We start from the raw sequence: 18,260 nt of genomic DNA on the forward strand, positions 1-18,260 counted from the left end.
GCAGACAATCAGATACACAGACAGACAAACAAATACACATACAGACACACAGAACACACAGACACACATACAGACAGATACACATATAGACACACATGGAGATACACAGACACACTCAATGCCAAATTTTAGATACACCGAATGACACGCATATAGATACAAACTGTGACACACATACAGATACAAAGGGGCACACACTGACATACATGCAGACATTCAGATACACAGACAGACAAACACACATACAGACACACAGAACACACAGACACACATACAGACAGATACACATATAGACACACATGGAGATACACAGACACACTTAATGCCAAATTTTAGATACACAGAATGACACGCATATAGATACAAACTGTGACGCACATAAAGATACATAGGGGCACACACTGATACACATGCAAACAGATACACATACAGACATACAAATACCCATACAGACAAACAGATACACAGACAAAGATATACATATAGACACACATGCAGACAAAGAGATAAACATGGAAATGGGGGTAGGTGATGTATAGAGTACCACAAGGGGAAACTAAGATCAGGAGAGCTCCACTTTATAAGAAATGAGGAAGGGGGGGCCTGGATTATTTTATTTTAGCCTAAAATTTGCAGTTTTATTTTCAGTTCCTAATTAGTGATTAAATATAAAATCTGTTTAAAGGAATGCTCTAACATTAAATATAGGAACGTATACACCTGACTAATCGGATGTTTGTGTCCCCTGTAATAGTAAAAGATTTAAATTTGCCTTTATTCCCACCCCATGCCGGTCTGTACTTAACTTCCGCCCTGCCCAAATGCATCGCTATGGGGAGCTTTTCTGTCTTCATGCAGAGCATGAATAGGAATAGGACGCGAAGTGACAGCTACCACAAGTGTCCTGATTGAGTAATGACAGGGACCGTCTCAATGGAAGGGACACTCTCTTATGTTGCAGTGGTTCTGGTGCTAAGAATGTTCCTTTAATTTTACATTGCAGGTTATGTATTATTGCACTTAAAGTGAGCATATAGTTCTGTGCTATGGGTTAGTCAAATACCATATAATTTTTCAAATTTGCCAGAAAGCCTGAAAGGCCAGCAATGTGATAACCAGAAAATTTAGTACCTGCATTAACATATTCTTTGCAGAGTTCCCCAGCATGGCTTGCAGGACGCGTACCCCATGCTTTTCGTGACTCACATACCTATTTTTGTCCTGTGACTCTTATGCTTCGGATTGTTGGCACTTTGACGTGATCTTGTGACTCTGGCTGCCATCTGGTATCGCAGGAACCCGACACGGTGCTGGGGGAACCTTCAGCCAGTCTATTAATTACATCTGAAGACATGCCTGCACAATTTGGAGTTTATGCAATAGAGAATCATTTATTAGGTTGGAGATAGATAACGTGGCACATTCAAATGGTGATGTAAGGTATGAGCAGCAGTTTATTAAATAAAACATAAACCATAAAACAACACAAACCAACAAAAGACGCAGCAGATACCCAACGAAAATGATGAGAATATGCCAAAACCTGAAATATTTATTCTAATAACACTGCAGAACATGGCACTATGTAAATAATAATATTTTCTGGTAATTTTTTTTTGTGTGTTTATTTTTTTTTGTGGTTTAAGAACTTTACATGTATACTTTCTTTTAGAGTCTCAGGTTCTGTCTTCATCCAAACACTTTTCTCTGTTCTACTCCTCCTTAATGTTTTGTGCAGTATCAGTGCTTATTTCTATGTTGTGAAACAGAAATGACTTAAAAAAGAAAATAAAAGAAACAGAATAGACGTGTTTATTGCATAAATAGTCACCTATAATGCTTTAAAAAGCCCTAAAAAAGCTCCGGTGCCCCCATTTTCCTTTGAAGGTTGCATCAGTAGTTGAGTATAGCCCCATTCTGTGCAACTAAAGTGTAATTTTAATACAAAAAGATAAGTCCCGCGCTCACTCCCATCACTCCTGGGCGACAGCAATGACCACAGTACACATCAGCTCCAATATATAGTTAAAAACCAAAGGAAAAAAGTTACCTGCGCTCTCTCCATAATCCCTATGTATATTTAGACAAATTACATACACCTATTTTTTTCCAGAGTTTATTAGAGAAGAGAGTATATCTAAAGATATAAATCATGAAGACGAAGGCAAAATCAAAACAGGTATAGGATAAATTTGTTCAGAATCATCAGTGAGGACCGAGTTTTAACACATTTTCATGTGGAGCACTATGCAATACATTACTGAAAAATATTAAAGAATACTGCACAACCTAGAGTAGACAGTCCATCAAAACTCAATGATCGAGTAAGAAGAAGATTAGTCAGATCAGACATCAAGAGGTAAATAGTAGCGTCAAAGGAATTCAAAAGATCGAGAACCAATCCATGAGACTACTATAACCATGGATGCATTTCAAGAAAAAATAGCCATTGCTACAAAAAACACATGTCAAATCCCATTTGGTGCTCATTAACAGACACGCAAGAGACACAGAAGACATGTTTTGATAAAGGTTATCTTAACTTTTTCTTCTGAGTAGTAAAAGCTATGTGGAGAGCAAAGCTTTGCTCCAGAGTCCTTGGCAAGTTGGTCAGCAAAGAGCAAAATGGGGTTAGAGTCAAATACAGGACTAAATAATAGGTAATTCTGGATGAAGCCATGTGTTAAAGGGACACTATAGGCACCCAAACCACTTCAGCTCATTAAAGTGGTCTGGTTGCAGTGTGCCAGGTCCCTTAACCCTCCAACTTTTTATTAAACCACAATAATTACCTTTGTGGGTTAACTCCACCTTTAGTAACTGTCTACCACACAGCCACTAGAGGGACTTCAGGGTCATTAGTTGACTTTTGCTGATGCTGGACGTCCTCACGCTACACATAAGGACATCGAGCGTCATGCAAAACCCCGTAGGAAAGCATTATACATTTCCTATAGGGGAAAGACTAATGCAAGCACAGCCATCGCCGTATATGTGCATTAGGTCTCCCCCACCGGCTGATGAGGGACATCAGCGCTGGAAATTAGATAAGTGACAGAATGTGTTTTCAAACCCTTCTGTACCATGGGGGAGTAGTGGGCCATGACAGAGGGGGACACTATAGGGAGCTCTATACTTTCAGGAAAACAACTTTGTTTTCCTGGCATAATAGTTTCCCTTTAATCTTCAAGACTTGTGGCACTGAGATAGATGGTCACCTTCCTTACAGAACACTAGGCTCAAAAAAAATCAAAGCTTCACCAGGTTGGTTTAAAGCCAAGAAACTTAGAAAGGCCCAGTGGAATCTAAGACTTTGGTTTGATTGAGAATCTCTGCAAAGACCGGAAAATTCCTATTTACTGATGGTCCCCAACCAACCTGGCAAGGCTTGAGCAATTTTACCAGGAAGATGGATAAACTGCAGGAAACATATATTCTGGTATAGATTTTCCCAAAACGGGTAATTTACTTTTGCCTCCAACATAACTTTACTTAAAAATAAATCCAAACTCACAATACATTTTTTGTATCTTTAAACTGTTCACTATGCTGCATAAAACAAATTATACAAATCTAAATAAAATTCATACTTAATATCTGGTTGTCAAATTACAAAGTATGGAAATGTTGGTGAGTACTTATCTAAGGTATGTTGTATAGTTGTAAAAAATATGGATGATGGCCGAGATGAATCCCCTCCTCTCCAAAAAAATCCTATGGACGGGAGAAAGATCCCCTCTGTCACAATGGTGTAGCTTTGAAAATCTTATGTTTTACTATTTAAGAGAGATTAAGTGGTTGGCTATCTTCTCTATTTAGCCTTTAAAAAAAATGTATTTCAAAAAGGAAATGTACTCCGTGGTGCATTGATCACTTGCCGTGACAGAATTTTAATGAGATTTCATCTATTCGGTGGACGGGTTTTAGTTGCGGCTGTGCATTACGTCTTTGGGTGTCAAATGTGCCCCCAGGGCAACGGAAGTCATTGGGGATGTCTAGTGAGCCAGAGTTTAGAAACAATCACATGTAAATAATAAATTTGATGTTGAACAGGCTGACAATCATGCATATCTGCTCTAGGTTCCAAGCTACCAAGACATGACATGTAGTAGTTTTGACAACGTCAAGGTCGACTATAGTAGCTGTCCAACATGTGCCCTTGGGCCTATATAATCAACAGCTGTGTGTGGAGACAACGTGACCGAGCAGTGAGGAGAACAAAGACTGACTTTACCTGTAATTATTTGTGCTGATCTGCATTGTTCAATAAGACACAAAATTTGTCTCTTCTTGAGTACCATTGATCATTGTCTCCATGAAACATACTCTAGCTTGCTGTCTATCATTGTGCGATGAGCTAGTCTCGTTTAAAATTGCTCATTCTTCTTGCAGGAATCCTTTCTTTAATCTATAAGGGATAGAGATATTTTTAAAAGAAATTTTTTTTTTTGGAAATTGCACTTTTGAATGAAATATTAAAAATAACTATCTTGTGCACACATTTTAGTAGATTGGACCCACAAGATTGTTAATGCCTTAACACAATTTAACTCATGTGTGGGCACGATATCGGTAACATGATCTACTAAATCATGTGCACAAGATAACTATAGCTGCCCGCGCATGTCAACTCCAGTGATCCGTACATACTGAATAGTGAATACAGGTATATCTCTGCTCCCTTTATTAGGCAAACAGGGAAAATTGGGCCGTATCAGAGAGCCACATCTTTCAATCTCTTCATAGATCTGTATCAGTAAACCAGACATAATCAAATAGGATAAATGTATTTAAAAATCAGTCTGTGTAAATAAGATAAATTTTACTTGTTCTAAGTAACATTTTAGCTGTATAAATTATTAGTAAGTCACCTACATTTCTCAGAACACCCACCCTTTCCCAGAACCCTAAAATGTAAGTGTCTTTCTTTATCCATTTGAAATGTTGGAAGGTTTGTAACCATATCAGTCTCCCAGCAGATAGCCAGGCATGCAAAACAGTGTGACTATGTTCATTAACATATTTGTGGTATGTCTGTCTCTTTAACCTCAAATTTAATGGCTGTCAGACTGGACAAGCAGTGACGATGATGTGGCTGTGGTTATAGCACATACCTGATCCACCTGTACGTGGGACCTCTTGTGTGGTCCATGTATCGGCATATGATTACATTCCTTAGCCTGGAACAGGCCTGTTTTGTAGTATATTATAGCAGAGCTTTAGGACATATATAATAATTACATCCTCATTACAAGTTACATAATTGATTTGTTACAGGTATGTCTCTGAGTTGAAAGGTTACGGTAAATCAAGAGTACGTTGATAACTTCTTTTGTTCTTGCAGACCTAAGCCCTGGGGTTTAGAAGACTTGAGAGCGATTGTGAAAGACGAATGACTATTTAATGCTGCTGTAGTTAAATATTTCAATGTGCAGACAGCATGTGTCAATACAAAGTCCACAAATAGTTTTTATTAATGAAAATTGTGGTTGCTGTTAAGTTTAAAGATGGAGGGGTGCTTCCCAAAGTTTGACTCTCCCCACGTGTTCAGCTCCTTACGGATATCTGTATTTGGGAAATAACAATTACGTTCAGGAGATCTGACTCCACCCCCCTCATGATGTTAGCCAATGGCAGCGCTAGAAGATAGTACAACACACAGGCCTGTGTGATGGCCCAGATCTGATGGACCATTGCAAATCCAATAGGTGATATTAGAAATTTTGATACAACAGACTAAGCTTGTCTGAACAATTTTTCATGCCCAAGTAAGAGGCTATTCAGAAACCTGTACATCTGTCAATTGACCAGGCCATACATGATATTTATTTTCCTCTTACATTTTCATGCTTGGCAAAATTAAAGGGACACTATAGGCACCCAGACCACTTCATCTCATTGAAGTTGTCTGGGTGCAGTGTCCTTGTCCCTTAACCCAAAAAATTGCAATGTTTACTCTATACCAGAAAGCCACTAGAGGAGCTTTTTTCAATTCCATGAAATTTCTTTGCATATTCTCACACTTTGTATGAGGACGTTCAGAGTCTTGAAAATCCCCATAGGAAAGCATTGAGTCCAGTGGCAGAACTACCACGGTCACAGAGGTCGCAAATACGACCGGGCCGTCACTCCAGGGTGCTCGGTCACTCTGTCAACCCCTGCAATCATGGGCCATTGGCATCACTTTAGGGCCGATGCACAGCCGCACTGGCCTGATGCCTGCAGTCGCCGGGTGACAGGCAGGAGGGGAACACACAGCACAGTGCTCCCCTCCAGCCGGTCACTGTGTGTAGCGTGGCTGAGCGGAGAGTTGTCTGAAAGGAAGTGCTCCCTGAGAGAGCACTTCCTGTCAGACTGGGTACCGTCCACGATGAGCAGGTAAGGAGGGGAGGGGGGAGATAATCATTAAGGGACAGAAGAGGGGAGGGGGAGATCATAGAGGGACAGAGGAGGGGGAGATAATAATGAAGGGACAGAGGAGGGGAGGTGGATAGAAACATGGGGGGGTTGAGCAGTAGGAGGGAGAAAATAATGGGAATAGAGGAGGGAAGGAGGAGATAATCATGAAGGGAATAGGGAAGGGATGGGGAGAGAATCATGGAGGGGCTGAGGTGGGCAGGGGGGAGAGAAACATGAAGGGACAGGGGAGGGGAGTTCGGAGAAAAACATGGAAAGGTTGAAACAGGTGAGGGGGTAAGACACGTAGAGGGTCTGGGGAGTTGAGACAGGTGGAAGGGACTGGGTGGGAGAATGAGACACGTGGAGGGGTTAAGGGGAGGAGAATGAGAGACGTGGAGGGGTTGGGGGGAATGAGACACGTGAAGGGGCTAAGGGGGAAATAAGACATTTGAAGGGGTTAAGGGGGAATAAGACATGTGGAGGGTCTGGGGGGGTGAATGAGAAACGTAGAGGCGGGGAGGGGGATTGAGACACATGGGGGGGGGGGGCAGGGTAATTTTCGCACCGGGACCCGGTGGTATCTAGTTATGCCTCTGATTGAGTCAATGCTTTCCTATGAGGAAGACCTAATGATCGTGCGGCACTTGCTATGCACGCACATTAGATAACACTGCCGATGTCATTTTGGAGGAAGCAGAGAGCAGGTAGCTTGGCACTGGAATCAGGTAAGTGAAAAAAAGTTATTTTGTAACCCCTTTTTTTTAGATTCTTTATGGGTTTTCATTTGTTTTTTTAACCCTTTTGTACTCCTAACACTATAGTGTTCGTTTAAATGTTATCACCCAAAATATATGCTATACAATGTAACAGAGCAACAGATTAGTCAGAACATCTGACAGCTGATACATTGTAACTCTATCAGCCAACGTTGATTAGTAATAGCATGGATTACACATCGAATGTCAGTTATCCGTATTTATATATTTATAAATTACTCAATCCCACTGTACTTTTGTTTCCTGTAGGGGTTTCCTAGATGAAGTTTTTTGTATTTTTTTTGAATGATGTTTTATAACTCCAGGACCAAGGTTTAAACATTAAAGTGTAGATAATACCATTGTTTTGGTAAGCTCAATAAGATTTATCACAGCTATAGCATGAAGCTGCGTTCATTAGAATGGCGTGTTTTTATGTAAATTTTGGCTATTTCAATCGGATGGTCTCATGAGACAATTTGATTGGTGCAGTGTGGCATTTTTCCACACATGCGAACTAGCCTCCAAATTAATTCCTATGGAAAAGCATTGGATTGGCTGAGATCATGAAGATTGATGATCTCGGACAAGCAGGCGGAGCTTTAGTACAGAGATTGGCACAGTGGGATGCAAGAAAAGGAAACTCCCCGTTTAAATCCTCAAAGCAGGGCAGGCAGCCACCTATAAGTAGAGGAACACTATAGCATTTATTCGTAACACAATTGTGTTCCTTTAAGGTTAAAGGAACACTATAGGCATCCAGACCACCTCATCTCATTAAACGTGGGCCGCGTGCAGTGGCCCAGTTGCCTTAACACTCCAATGTAAACATTGCAGTTTCTGAGAAACTATTGTTAAGACTTCCTCAAGTGGCTATCCAACAGATGGCCACTAGAGGCGCTTCCTGGAGTTTCACAGAGTTTGACACCATGAAACGATGCTGGACGTCTTCACTCTTTGCATGAGGATGTCCAGCTTGCTTTCCTATGGGATAGGACTAATATGTGTGAGGAGGAGGAGCTCGTAGCTGAATCAGGTGTTTAGAGGGTTCTTTAACCCTCTGTTATTTTTCATGGCAGGTGGAAAAACCTGGGGGTGAAGGAACACGGGGACACATTATCGATGTTATTTGGTAACAATGAGAATTCAAAGTAAATTTTAAATTTAGGTGAAAATAGCTAAATAGTAAACAACTCTGTACATGTTTGTATGTATGTACATAATATATGTATTCATCTATGTATATAATTAACAATGACTGTTTCTGAAATCTGAAATAATGTTCAGAAAGAAAGGCAATCATGGGAATAAAAATTATATTCACTATTTGAGAAACGCGTTTACATTAACAGTGCTTACTAGAATGAGTAAATTATAATTCTTCAAAAAAAAAAAATATATAGCAACTCATTTTTGGTGTATTATCTGCTGAAAAACAATTTTCTCAACTCTTATCTAAATCAGACACATGCTGTGCAAGACACCAATTTCAGTAACCGTACACAACAAGAACAAAATACAAAACAAACATTTTTGTTTCCAAAAATCAAATCTTTTTTAATGTTATTATTGCCATGTTTAGTGAATCTAGCAGATGATCACAGTGCAAAAGCATGAAGCTCATTGTTTTATTTAACAGAGGTATGTAATTTATTTTTTTATAAAGCTCCTATGGGAAGACTCATATTAAAAGCTCATTAATGCAGTTCAGTGCGGCAGTCTCTAGGATAGTATAGAAATTGGCTACAGGTGGTAGGGTTTCTACGTTACTATTTGTGTTGATCGCAAAAAGTGACATTTACCAAGCACTAAAGGTCTAAGGCACCATTCATCCTATATAACTTAATGGGCAAGAATAGACATCATGGCTTAGCTGTATTTAGTAAACCAGGCCAATGATAAACACACAGGTAAAAGTCTCCTAGGACCCCTCGGAGGCAGATGAAGCACATTTCGTTAAATCTTAAAGTCATGTCAGTCCATTAGTTACAACTGGAAACGAGTATTGTTTATCCATAGCTCGGCTGATTAAACAGACCTCATCTTCTTAAATGTCATCTCTGACGAGAAATGTGTATAACCGAAAATTCTCCAGTAAATTCTAATACTTGGCAATTTAGCCTATTTTTTAATCACCATTTGTGTTGTCCATACAATGATAACACTAGAAGTTTGTTCATATCATAATTTATAACATCCCCATAGAATTTGGAAGCCTTAATCCATTCTGGTACTTTAGGAATTTAATGTAAACTGATATTTTAACAGTGATTAAAGGGACGGAATTATCTAAAAGAGTTCTTCTTTCAGGTCACCTCAGTCAGTTTAATAATATCTTGGATTCACGATTCCTCACGTAATAAACTCGAGATCCCTAGAAGTACACGAAAACTTGCAAAACCAGTAATTCTAACTTTTCACAGTGCATAGGAAGACTAATGGGCTATTCCTACAAACAAAAACAAAACCACAAAAATATATATTTATTTATATAAAAAAATGTTTTCAACATAACTAACATACTGTATGGGGTTGCTTGATTCTTTTTATACGTAAAAATACGTTAAAAAATGTACGTGTACAGCTTTAACCCCTTAAGGACACATGACGGAAATATTCCGTCATGATTCCCTTTTATTTCTGAAGTTGTGTCCTTAAGGGGTACTCAAATAGAACAAAAATTTATACTTTATTTATTAAACTGTGAATTTGAGACAGATTTTTTTTACCTATTTTTTACCTATATTTACACCTTGTCAATTTTGGCCTAATTTACCGTGGCTGAATAAGCTAGTAAATTTATTAAACAAAGGGACAAGATGGGTTTACCGATTGGCCCCATCAGAGAGTTGGGAAAAGTGTTTTCCCCAGTCGGCTGGAGAAATAGGTGCAGTATAGCTGGTAAGAAGTTATAAATATTAAATTTAAAAATGAATATACTGCATACTAAATATACTTCTGTTGCAGTAGATGAAAAGATAAAAAGCTCTTTTTGAGGGTGTTGGAAGTATACCCAGTGTAATCAAAAGATTTCAAATCCCCTACACAGTTAAAAGATGAGACAAAATGCAAAGACCCTACAACCGACAGTGCCGCTTTAAGCATCAAAGGGAGCGTATAACATAATCTAAAGTTATACATTACCGTCTAGCCTGCTAACTGTTAAAATATAGCCCAACATAAATGTAATGTTCATTTTCCTTATCTAAATAGAAACCATATGGTAAAGCATAAAATGGAAAAAAAATTGTCAAGGACATTAATCAAAGCTGCAGATTGGATTTTGAGTTTAAAGGATTTGGGATAGCTTTTATTTTTCTTCTATATAGTTTTATTAGGCTGCAAATGTTGCAATACGGAAACAGTAGAAAATAGTGAAAATTCTGTTTCTATCACTTCCAGTGAAAATGTTTTATCCCTATTTAAAGAGCACCCGACAGAACTGAAAATCATTTACTCATAATCTTGGGTTAAAGGATCGTTAAGCTAGGGAGACAATATTTTCTCCAGGGCTACATCATTTTCTGGGGTATTTAAGATTTTCAGGAAAAAAAATTGAAAGTACCATTGACTTTCCAAACTACTTCAATTCAACTGACCAAATCGGAACGATCAATTTTATAATATAAAATGGACAGTTCTTGTTTAAAGTGATACTGTGCTTCTTCCTTTAATTTATGAGCTAAACCTCAAAACGGTCGACTCTTGAAGCTACCTGTGCCCTAAATGATCAAATGAGAGCTGAAAAGCTCTGGTTATATCAACTATAAATCTTCATGTTTTTCCCTTTGAGTACATTTGGTGACGTCAAACATGCTGTAAGACAGATATATATAGGTTATAATTCAGTACATATCAGTGATATCAGAATTTAAAGTTGCTTTGTGGTGAGGTTTGGGGATTTTTTCACTAAACATGGAATTGTGAAGAACGGGGAAAGACATTTCAAAATAGCGAAGTAAAAAAAAAAAAAGTTAAAGATTAACGAAGAAATTTACCAGTTTGGCAATATTGGCCTAAAATTTGCATTCCCTCGGGCAGCTCTGCACTACTTCAGATTTAGTTAATCAACCTACTAGTTAAAGAACACCATTCAGAAACTAAGTAGCATGTAGATAATATAGTGACATGGGTCTACTCCAGGGGTGCCCAAAAGGTAGATTCCCAGATGTTTTAAAACTACAACTACCATGATGCTTTGTCATTCTAAAGGAAACACATTATGGGAGCTGGAATTCTACAACATCTAGGGGTCTACATTTTGGACATCCCTGGTATACGCAAAGGAAACTGGTTAAAGAAAGTAATAAATAGATCGATACATTGGGAATAATCAGATTCTGATGGGAAAACCAAAATGAAGAAGACAATCCTAATTTCTCCTTATTATTCTACCAAAGATCATGTAGCCCCAAAATCCAGAACAGAAAAAAAAACAACATATACAGATTTAAAATTTGTGGATTCCATTGGTTCCATTAAAAAGGGGATGCACACGAACTGCCACACTGCACCCAATAATGGTCAGATTTTTAATATTAACACTTGAAATGGGCTTTATTTGAGGCTCCCGTGTGAAGTCTATGAGTCTGAATAAAAAAAGGCTTAAACTAAGAAACAAACAAGTCTTTTCTGAAAATGGCTGGGTCGGACTTGATTCGCTGGTGCAGATTTCAAAACCTGGGAACTTTCGATATTGACTGAGTCTCTGGGTTTTTACTTCCATCAATAGGTCCAAAGGAAAATTGTGTCTCACACAGTTCATAATCTCCTTGATTGCATATAATGTCTTTAAATTGAGTGACGGTGCTCCTCTTTGTGTTAACAATTGCATATAACCCAGGCTCTAATATAAAGGACCCAAATCAGGTGAATCCTGGATTCAGCGTCTCTTGTAGCTGGCTTTGAGATACTAGGTATCCACTTGAAATTTTATTGGGTACAAGAACCAGAAGTGATGATAATTTCCGTCTCTATGTTAATTCTTGTTAAAAGTTCCCAGATGTGCAATATTCCAACTCAACAGCTAAATGCAGGTCAATTAGAAGGGGAGGCAGCAACATTTAAAAATGTATTTAACAAGAAAATTATAAGAAATTGCAAACCAAAAAAAAAACCAAAAACAGTTCACACACACACACGTAAAAATAACCCCACAAGGTGCATAAGACGATTTGATGACTCAGAAACAGCATAAGACACAAGTAGTGTCAGAATGGCATGAGGTTCCATTCCCCGCATTAACACTTAATATTTCCATTCATTGGGAACAAACCCAGAGCTGGAATTTGCTGACGAGAAAACAGAGAGGGTTTCAGCTCCGATTTTCAAGTTATCCATTAAAAAAAATGTTCAACAAAACCAATCAATAAAAACATAAAAAGTTAACTTATTGAGATTGGTGTTGACAATCATTACACTAGTTGGACAAAGAATAAGAAAATATGGACGTACAATGGAGTTTGCCGACTCCTATTTAATATATATGAAGGGTTAACATTCCCCATGGGAATTCTGTGAATGATTACATTTTACACACTCTGTATAGTATATTGGCACAGTCTGCAAGGATAGGCAGCCCTAGTAAACATCTCAAATTTGGATCATCTTGAAGATAGGGCACTTCTACACACAAAAAGAAAACTAGGTTTAAGAAGTGCCGCTATATAAAACTCTTCTCTTTGATAACAAAAATATGCTTTCTTATGTGCAAGTTATTCAATAAGAAGGAGAATTATACATGTGTTTGATGAGGTCAGAAAAAAAGCAGAGTCGATCCAATAAAGTCCACTCTGTCTTGATCAATACATTTACTTGCTACCAGTACCGTGTAATAATCAACGGTCAGGGTTGTGCTTCACATACAATATGCTGTGAGCACGTTTTTGGCAACGGATTCCCTTTTTAAGGCAATTAGGAAAACACACAGTTCAAGCTGGAAATCGTCTCTCCAGAAACTCTTTCATTTTCCAAGTTACGTTACTAAGAGAAACAAAACGTACTCCGACCAGCGTCTCGTTGTTTTGTCTAGGTTTATTTGCATATTGTATTTTTTTTCAAGCATGTCGTCAGTGTGTCTGTAAGCTGTCCAGATTCTGTGAGATATCTGGTACATGCTATAGATACTGCTTGTTCCACTATTTCCTAATATTGGAAAAATGTTGCTGAAAATGCATAGACATATTAAAAATGTATCATGGACTCTGAAAGCTTCCATGTCATTTAAATAAAGAGCTGTGGATCATACACTTTATTATGAATAAAGCAGATCTGGTGGTTTTGCGACAAAAATGGATGGCTATTGTAAGTATACGGGATTATCAATTAAAATATGTGATTGGACGGGCCTTAAATGGTTTGTGAGATTATCCATAGTGTAATTAACTTTACCAATGCAAGAGAACTGAGATCTTAAAGTGCAGTCAAAATATAAACAGTATTTTGGACAATTATAGACACATTTCAGAATCGATAGATAGAATTAGGACTTCATAAGCATTCTGGAGTGTCGTAAAGACCACCGCAACACTGGCTGTACTGAACACTGTAAGATGATTGAGAATTCATCTTGGTGATCGAGTATACGGGAACTGTGGTATAGTAAGCCAACTTAGGGGTATGCTACGGAGCCTTGTTCACAAACTTGTGGCCAATTCTCTTTAGAATAATATAGGAACTTTGACTATTCAACTATTCACCCATTACTACATCTACTTAATAATTTCTAAATCATTTCAAATTCTGAAAATGTGTGTAAAGTCACACAAACTGTGTTCCATTGATAGAACACCCTATATTTTTTTTCGATAAAAGTTCACCATTGTACAGCGCCAGGGAATTTGCTGGCGCTATATATAAATAATAACATAATAATAATAATAATCAACATCTGTATCCATGGATCAGCCACCTCTGGCACACAACATGGACTCCTGCTATGGTCAGTAAATCAAGATGTCTTGTTAGGGTCCTGATAGTTACCATCCACAGAAAAAGGCTAAAAATCCCAGAGGTTACCTATCCCTGTTTTTTTTTTTTTTAGGATCAGTATAGTAAATAGTGCAACATAAGCCAGTTCCATTAGACAAACCATATTTCACAGTTAATGTACGTCTTGCTATACTCAACACACGGGGGTTACAAACCATTTATAAAGATAGCTGTGCTACATACAGAATAGCTGTGTGATTCAAGCACCCTAGGGGGCCCTCTAGCACACAGTCATAAAATATATTTTATTTTTTTCTACTTTAGATTCTTAATACAAATAGTATCTCTGTACATCTTCCCACAAAAATAAAAAATAAACTTTATCCGTGGCACAAAAAAATAGTTATAACAAAATTAGAAATTTGATCTTGAAAAATGTGTGCAAAGCATTCTGCAATGGGAAATATTAGGATGGAAAAATACATTCATTTACAGTAAACTCTGTAGGCAATCTTAGTAAAATGTGCTTAAGGTGGTGGTAGTATTCATAAACCTGGTAATCTTGGATAATCCCCCCCCCCCCCCCCCCCCCCGAATAAACTATAGAACAGATCCTCTTTTAACAAAGAAGTGTGTTTTTATCATTGAATGGCTACCATGACTTATGTTCCAAAACACCTCTGGTTAACTTGGGAACTTTGGTGTTGCTGTGTCTTCAGAAAATTCCTTTCTTATTCCACAGGAAAGAAGAAAGGGGTTTATCGCAGTCAATACCAACCCATTGGAGATCCTAACATATGCAGAGTGAAACACCACTTCAAAACCAGAAATAAAGAACTAATTGTATCTGTAGGCCTGGCAAAAAGTGGTCATACAGGGCCTATGTGCAGAACATGACAACTTTTTTTTAGGCATGCCTCTCCAAAAAATAAAATTGTTGACTACGGCATATAGAGTCGTAGATGCCAAAACCTTTGTTCAGGATGTGATTGAAAACCAGGATAAGATATTGTCACACTACCAACTCAGGACCCCCTATTGCAGGATACATACACATGGTTTAGAGCAGTGGCAACCCAGTCCTCATGGACCACCAACTGTTCAGGTTTTGTCAGTATCTCCATCGGAATAAAACAGGGAAATACATAAATCCTGGACTGGTGGTGGGTCACAAGGACTGGGTTGGAGACCACTGGTTTAGAGAATTGGGAAGCTACAGTGAGCAAACATGCTACAATATGTTTTTGTTTTCTAATCTAAGGCATGGACAAATCGTAGTTTCCTTGTGGTTAATCCAGCTTTCCTACATTTGGGTGGAATTTAGAATCTTAGAGGTAGCGAAAGGTAGTTTCATTGGGTTGTCTCCATATGTTTAGCAATAACATTTGAGCCTAATGTTATCTTTTAAATATTTTACATTTCCTTACAAGGAAACAGTAATTCACAAGAGAACTTGGTCAACAACCCCTTGTAGTTTGATGAAAGCATGGCTGTTCTCCAAAGTACTCTAATACTTGCATTGATTAATGCATCAGTTTCACTATTTACAGAGGCAGGATATATCTTCTCCACACAGCAAAATGGCTACTCTTTGTAGCAAAATGGCTTCCTGTTGTCGAAAATGGCAAACCTTCACAGCAATATCTGTAGCAGCAGAGACTCTTTCTCAACAGGGACGGATACTAGTTAAATCAGCAGTCTAATCTGTGAAGTTTTCTATCCAAGGGTGTTTGGGGTTTTGTTGCCAGACAGGGCCTACCTGTATACATGTATACTGTAAGGATATAAAAAAGTGCAAATTCATTTTTTTTTCTTTACACATTTCCTTCAGAGACACATCGCTGTTATATGAATGCTCCCATTAATACATTTATTCCAGAAGGGGTCAGCAAAGCACTGCTCTGATGCAAGTCACTTCAGAGGCAATGTGGGTTAAAGGGGTTAAACCCTACACAGAGCTCTCATTCGCAGAGCAACAAACTTCTCATTGATTGTTGGCATTAGCTTGCTGTAGTAGTCTTTCCAAATACTAGTGTTTACTTTGGCAAGATCTGCCCATTAGTACATTGTGGGTAAATTTTTTCCACTGTATGTTTTCAAGGATATTTTGGGATGTGTGTAGTATGCGAAGACATGGGCTTTATTTCTACCAGCAACTCTTCTGTTCATCAATTAGTCTGCACATTTCAGTCATGTTCCTCCTTCCTACACATCTCTGACCAGGCTGTCAGCAGCTTCTAAGGTGGCTAAAGTATTACTTAAAACATTGGTGAAATTCTTCATTGTGACTGCTTCTGATAAAAGACTGGACATTCTTATAGCTGAAGATGACAATTATCTTTTCCATCGCAGTAGGACTTCACTGCTCCTACCTGATGTCCAGAGTATTATATTTTTGTCCAGAATTCCATTTTTCGAAGGTCCACTGGAAACCTACAAGCAGATGGAACTTACTTCATTCAAAACTTGTTGATGGCTGGATTCAGAGAATCATATTTTGTTCATGTTCATAAAAGTCCTATTTTATTTCTTAACTGCTACATAGTAGGCATCTGGCAAGATTACTCCATGAATACATTATATGGACGGGATCATCAGAATCGTGTTGAGCATGCTACCTCTCCATCTTCACATTAAATTCAACGTATAACACCAGTAGAATGTTTTTTACTTTGATTTGGTATTTTCTCCAAACAAATGATCAATAACACTGGATTGGGATGGGTTAGGACTCTTAATGCAGTATGTTAATTGAATACATGGAGTAAAATAGAATATCACCAAGTAGCCAAGTGCTGTCTCAGACTACAGAACGGTTGTTGACATTTTTTTTCGGATGTAGTTGGGATTAATAAGGTACGAAGACTAATATTGAATTTCTGAATTTAGACATTCCTATTGCTGATGAAAGCCACATTTGGAGCTTAGCCTTCACTATACACTACTACTACTATTGCCAAGAGGGAACTACAGAAGTTGCGGGAGAAATATGCAGCAGAAGAGTGGTGTTTGGCCTGGTCAAGGAGTTGAAATGGACATTTTCGGGGGTACATGGTCACAGAATACTGAAGCAGGAGGATGATGACTTCACATGACGCTCTCAAAAATGATGACCTTGTTGTCCGAAACAGGTGTCAAGCTGGTCAGGCTCTTGACATCCTGATCAGGAGCCATATATTCTAAGTGATGAGCTCCCCAGACAGGCTCGGTCAGGTGCGCCCACCGCTGTAAAGAAATAAAAAAAAAAAGAAACTAAGAACACATTTTGTAACACCAGGCACATAATAAACAAGCAGGGAGACTATGTCTCGATGGACGTGTGTAAATTAAGACGTTTCTGCCCACACTCTACTTTGAAATATAACAGGCTTATGTTGTAATGAAAGTCTGGTTATTATGCATTCCGTACAGCACTGAATGTTCTACTTGTTTAGGATCATTTGGATAAACTTACCCATGCTAAAAAAGTGAGATGTTTTATGGCAGCATAGGGAGGGGGAATTATCCACCTTATTTTAACATGTGTTACTCTTAAAGGGATAAGCGAGCATAATATTAAAAATCCTTTTTAGTTGAAAAGACCCCAAAGTGATGTATAGTTTAGTCTCACATATTCCCTGCACCGAAATCCCAGTTTTGAAAGCATTCGTGCATTTTATATAATTATTTCAGATCACACAGACTGTCTTAACTAAAGCTAATTCTGTTTCTGCACTAGTCTCGAACTCTTCGAAAACGTCTCACGGTTTTATAGCAGAAATAGGGCTACCACAAAACACATCTACTGAAATAGCTTGAGAATCCAATTTCCTGTTACATAAAATTAGTGCTGGTAGACTAACAAACAGGCCCCCACTGAGAAATCGCAGTTAGGAAAAAATGTGTACAGGTTAAAGAATGTCTCTAAAAAAAACAAAACATACACACATTTTTTTGTAAGCCGTTTGTGCGTGTCCTACTTTTTGACTGATCACTTGCGTTACCATCACATACATTTTCCCAGCAAGAACAGCCAGAACAACATAAGGCAACATTCTGATTGGTTTTTGCAAGGCAAGCCTCCTCACATTCCCAAGGTAAGCGTGGGTTGCCTTGGGATCCTGGCACAGTTTCTAGAAGCTGATCCCAGACATTCTCCTACGTACCATGCCCAGAAAACCTTGTTTGCTCTCCATG

The 18,260-nt window shown here is 38.3% G+C and overlaps 1 protein-coding gene across 2 annotated transcripts in view; it reads right to left on the minus strand.

The window, feature by feature from the left end:
- Positions 1-8,684: 8,684 nt before the first annotated feature.
- Positions 8,685-18,260, minus strand: part of SLC6A8 (solute carrier family 6 member 8) — a 55,504-nt gene continuing 45,928 nt past the window's right edge. For both annotated transcript variants that reach the window (XM_063432722.1, XM_063432723.1), the window contains exon 13: positions 8,685-17,309. In XM_063432722.1, coding sequence (XP_063288792.1) covers positions 17,172-17,309 — 138 coding nt within the window. In that variant the 3' untranslated portion in view covers positions 8,685-17,171. The remainder of the gene's footprint in view (positions 17,310-18,260) is intronic.

This window comes from Pelobates fuscus, chromosome 9 (genome assembly GCF_036172605.1).
Source record: "Pelobates fuscus isolate aPelFus1 chromosome 9, aPelFus1.pri, whole genome shotgun sequence".
Classification (NCBI taxonomy): Eukaryota; Metazoa; Chordata; class Amphibia; order Anura; family Pelobatidae; genus Pelobates; species Pelobates fuscus.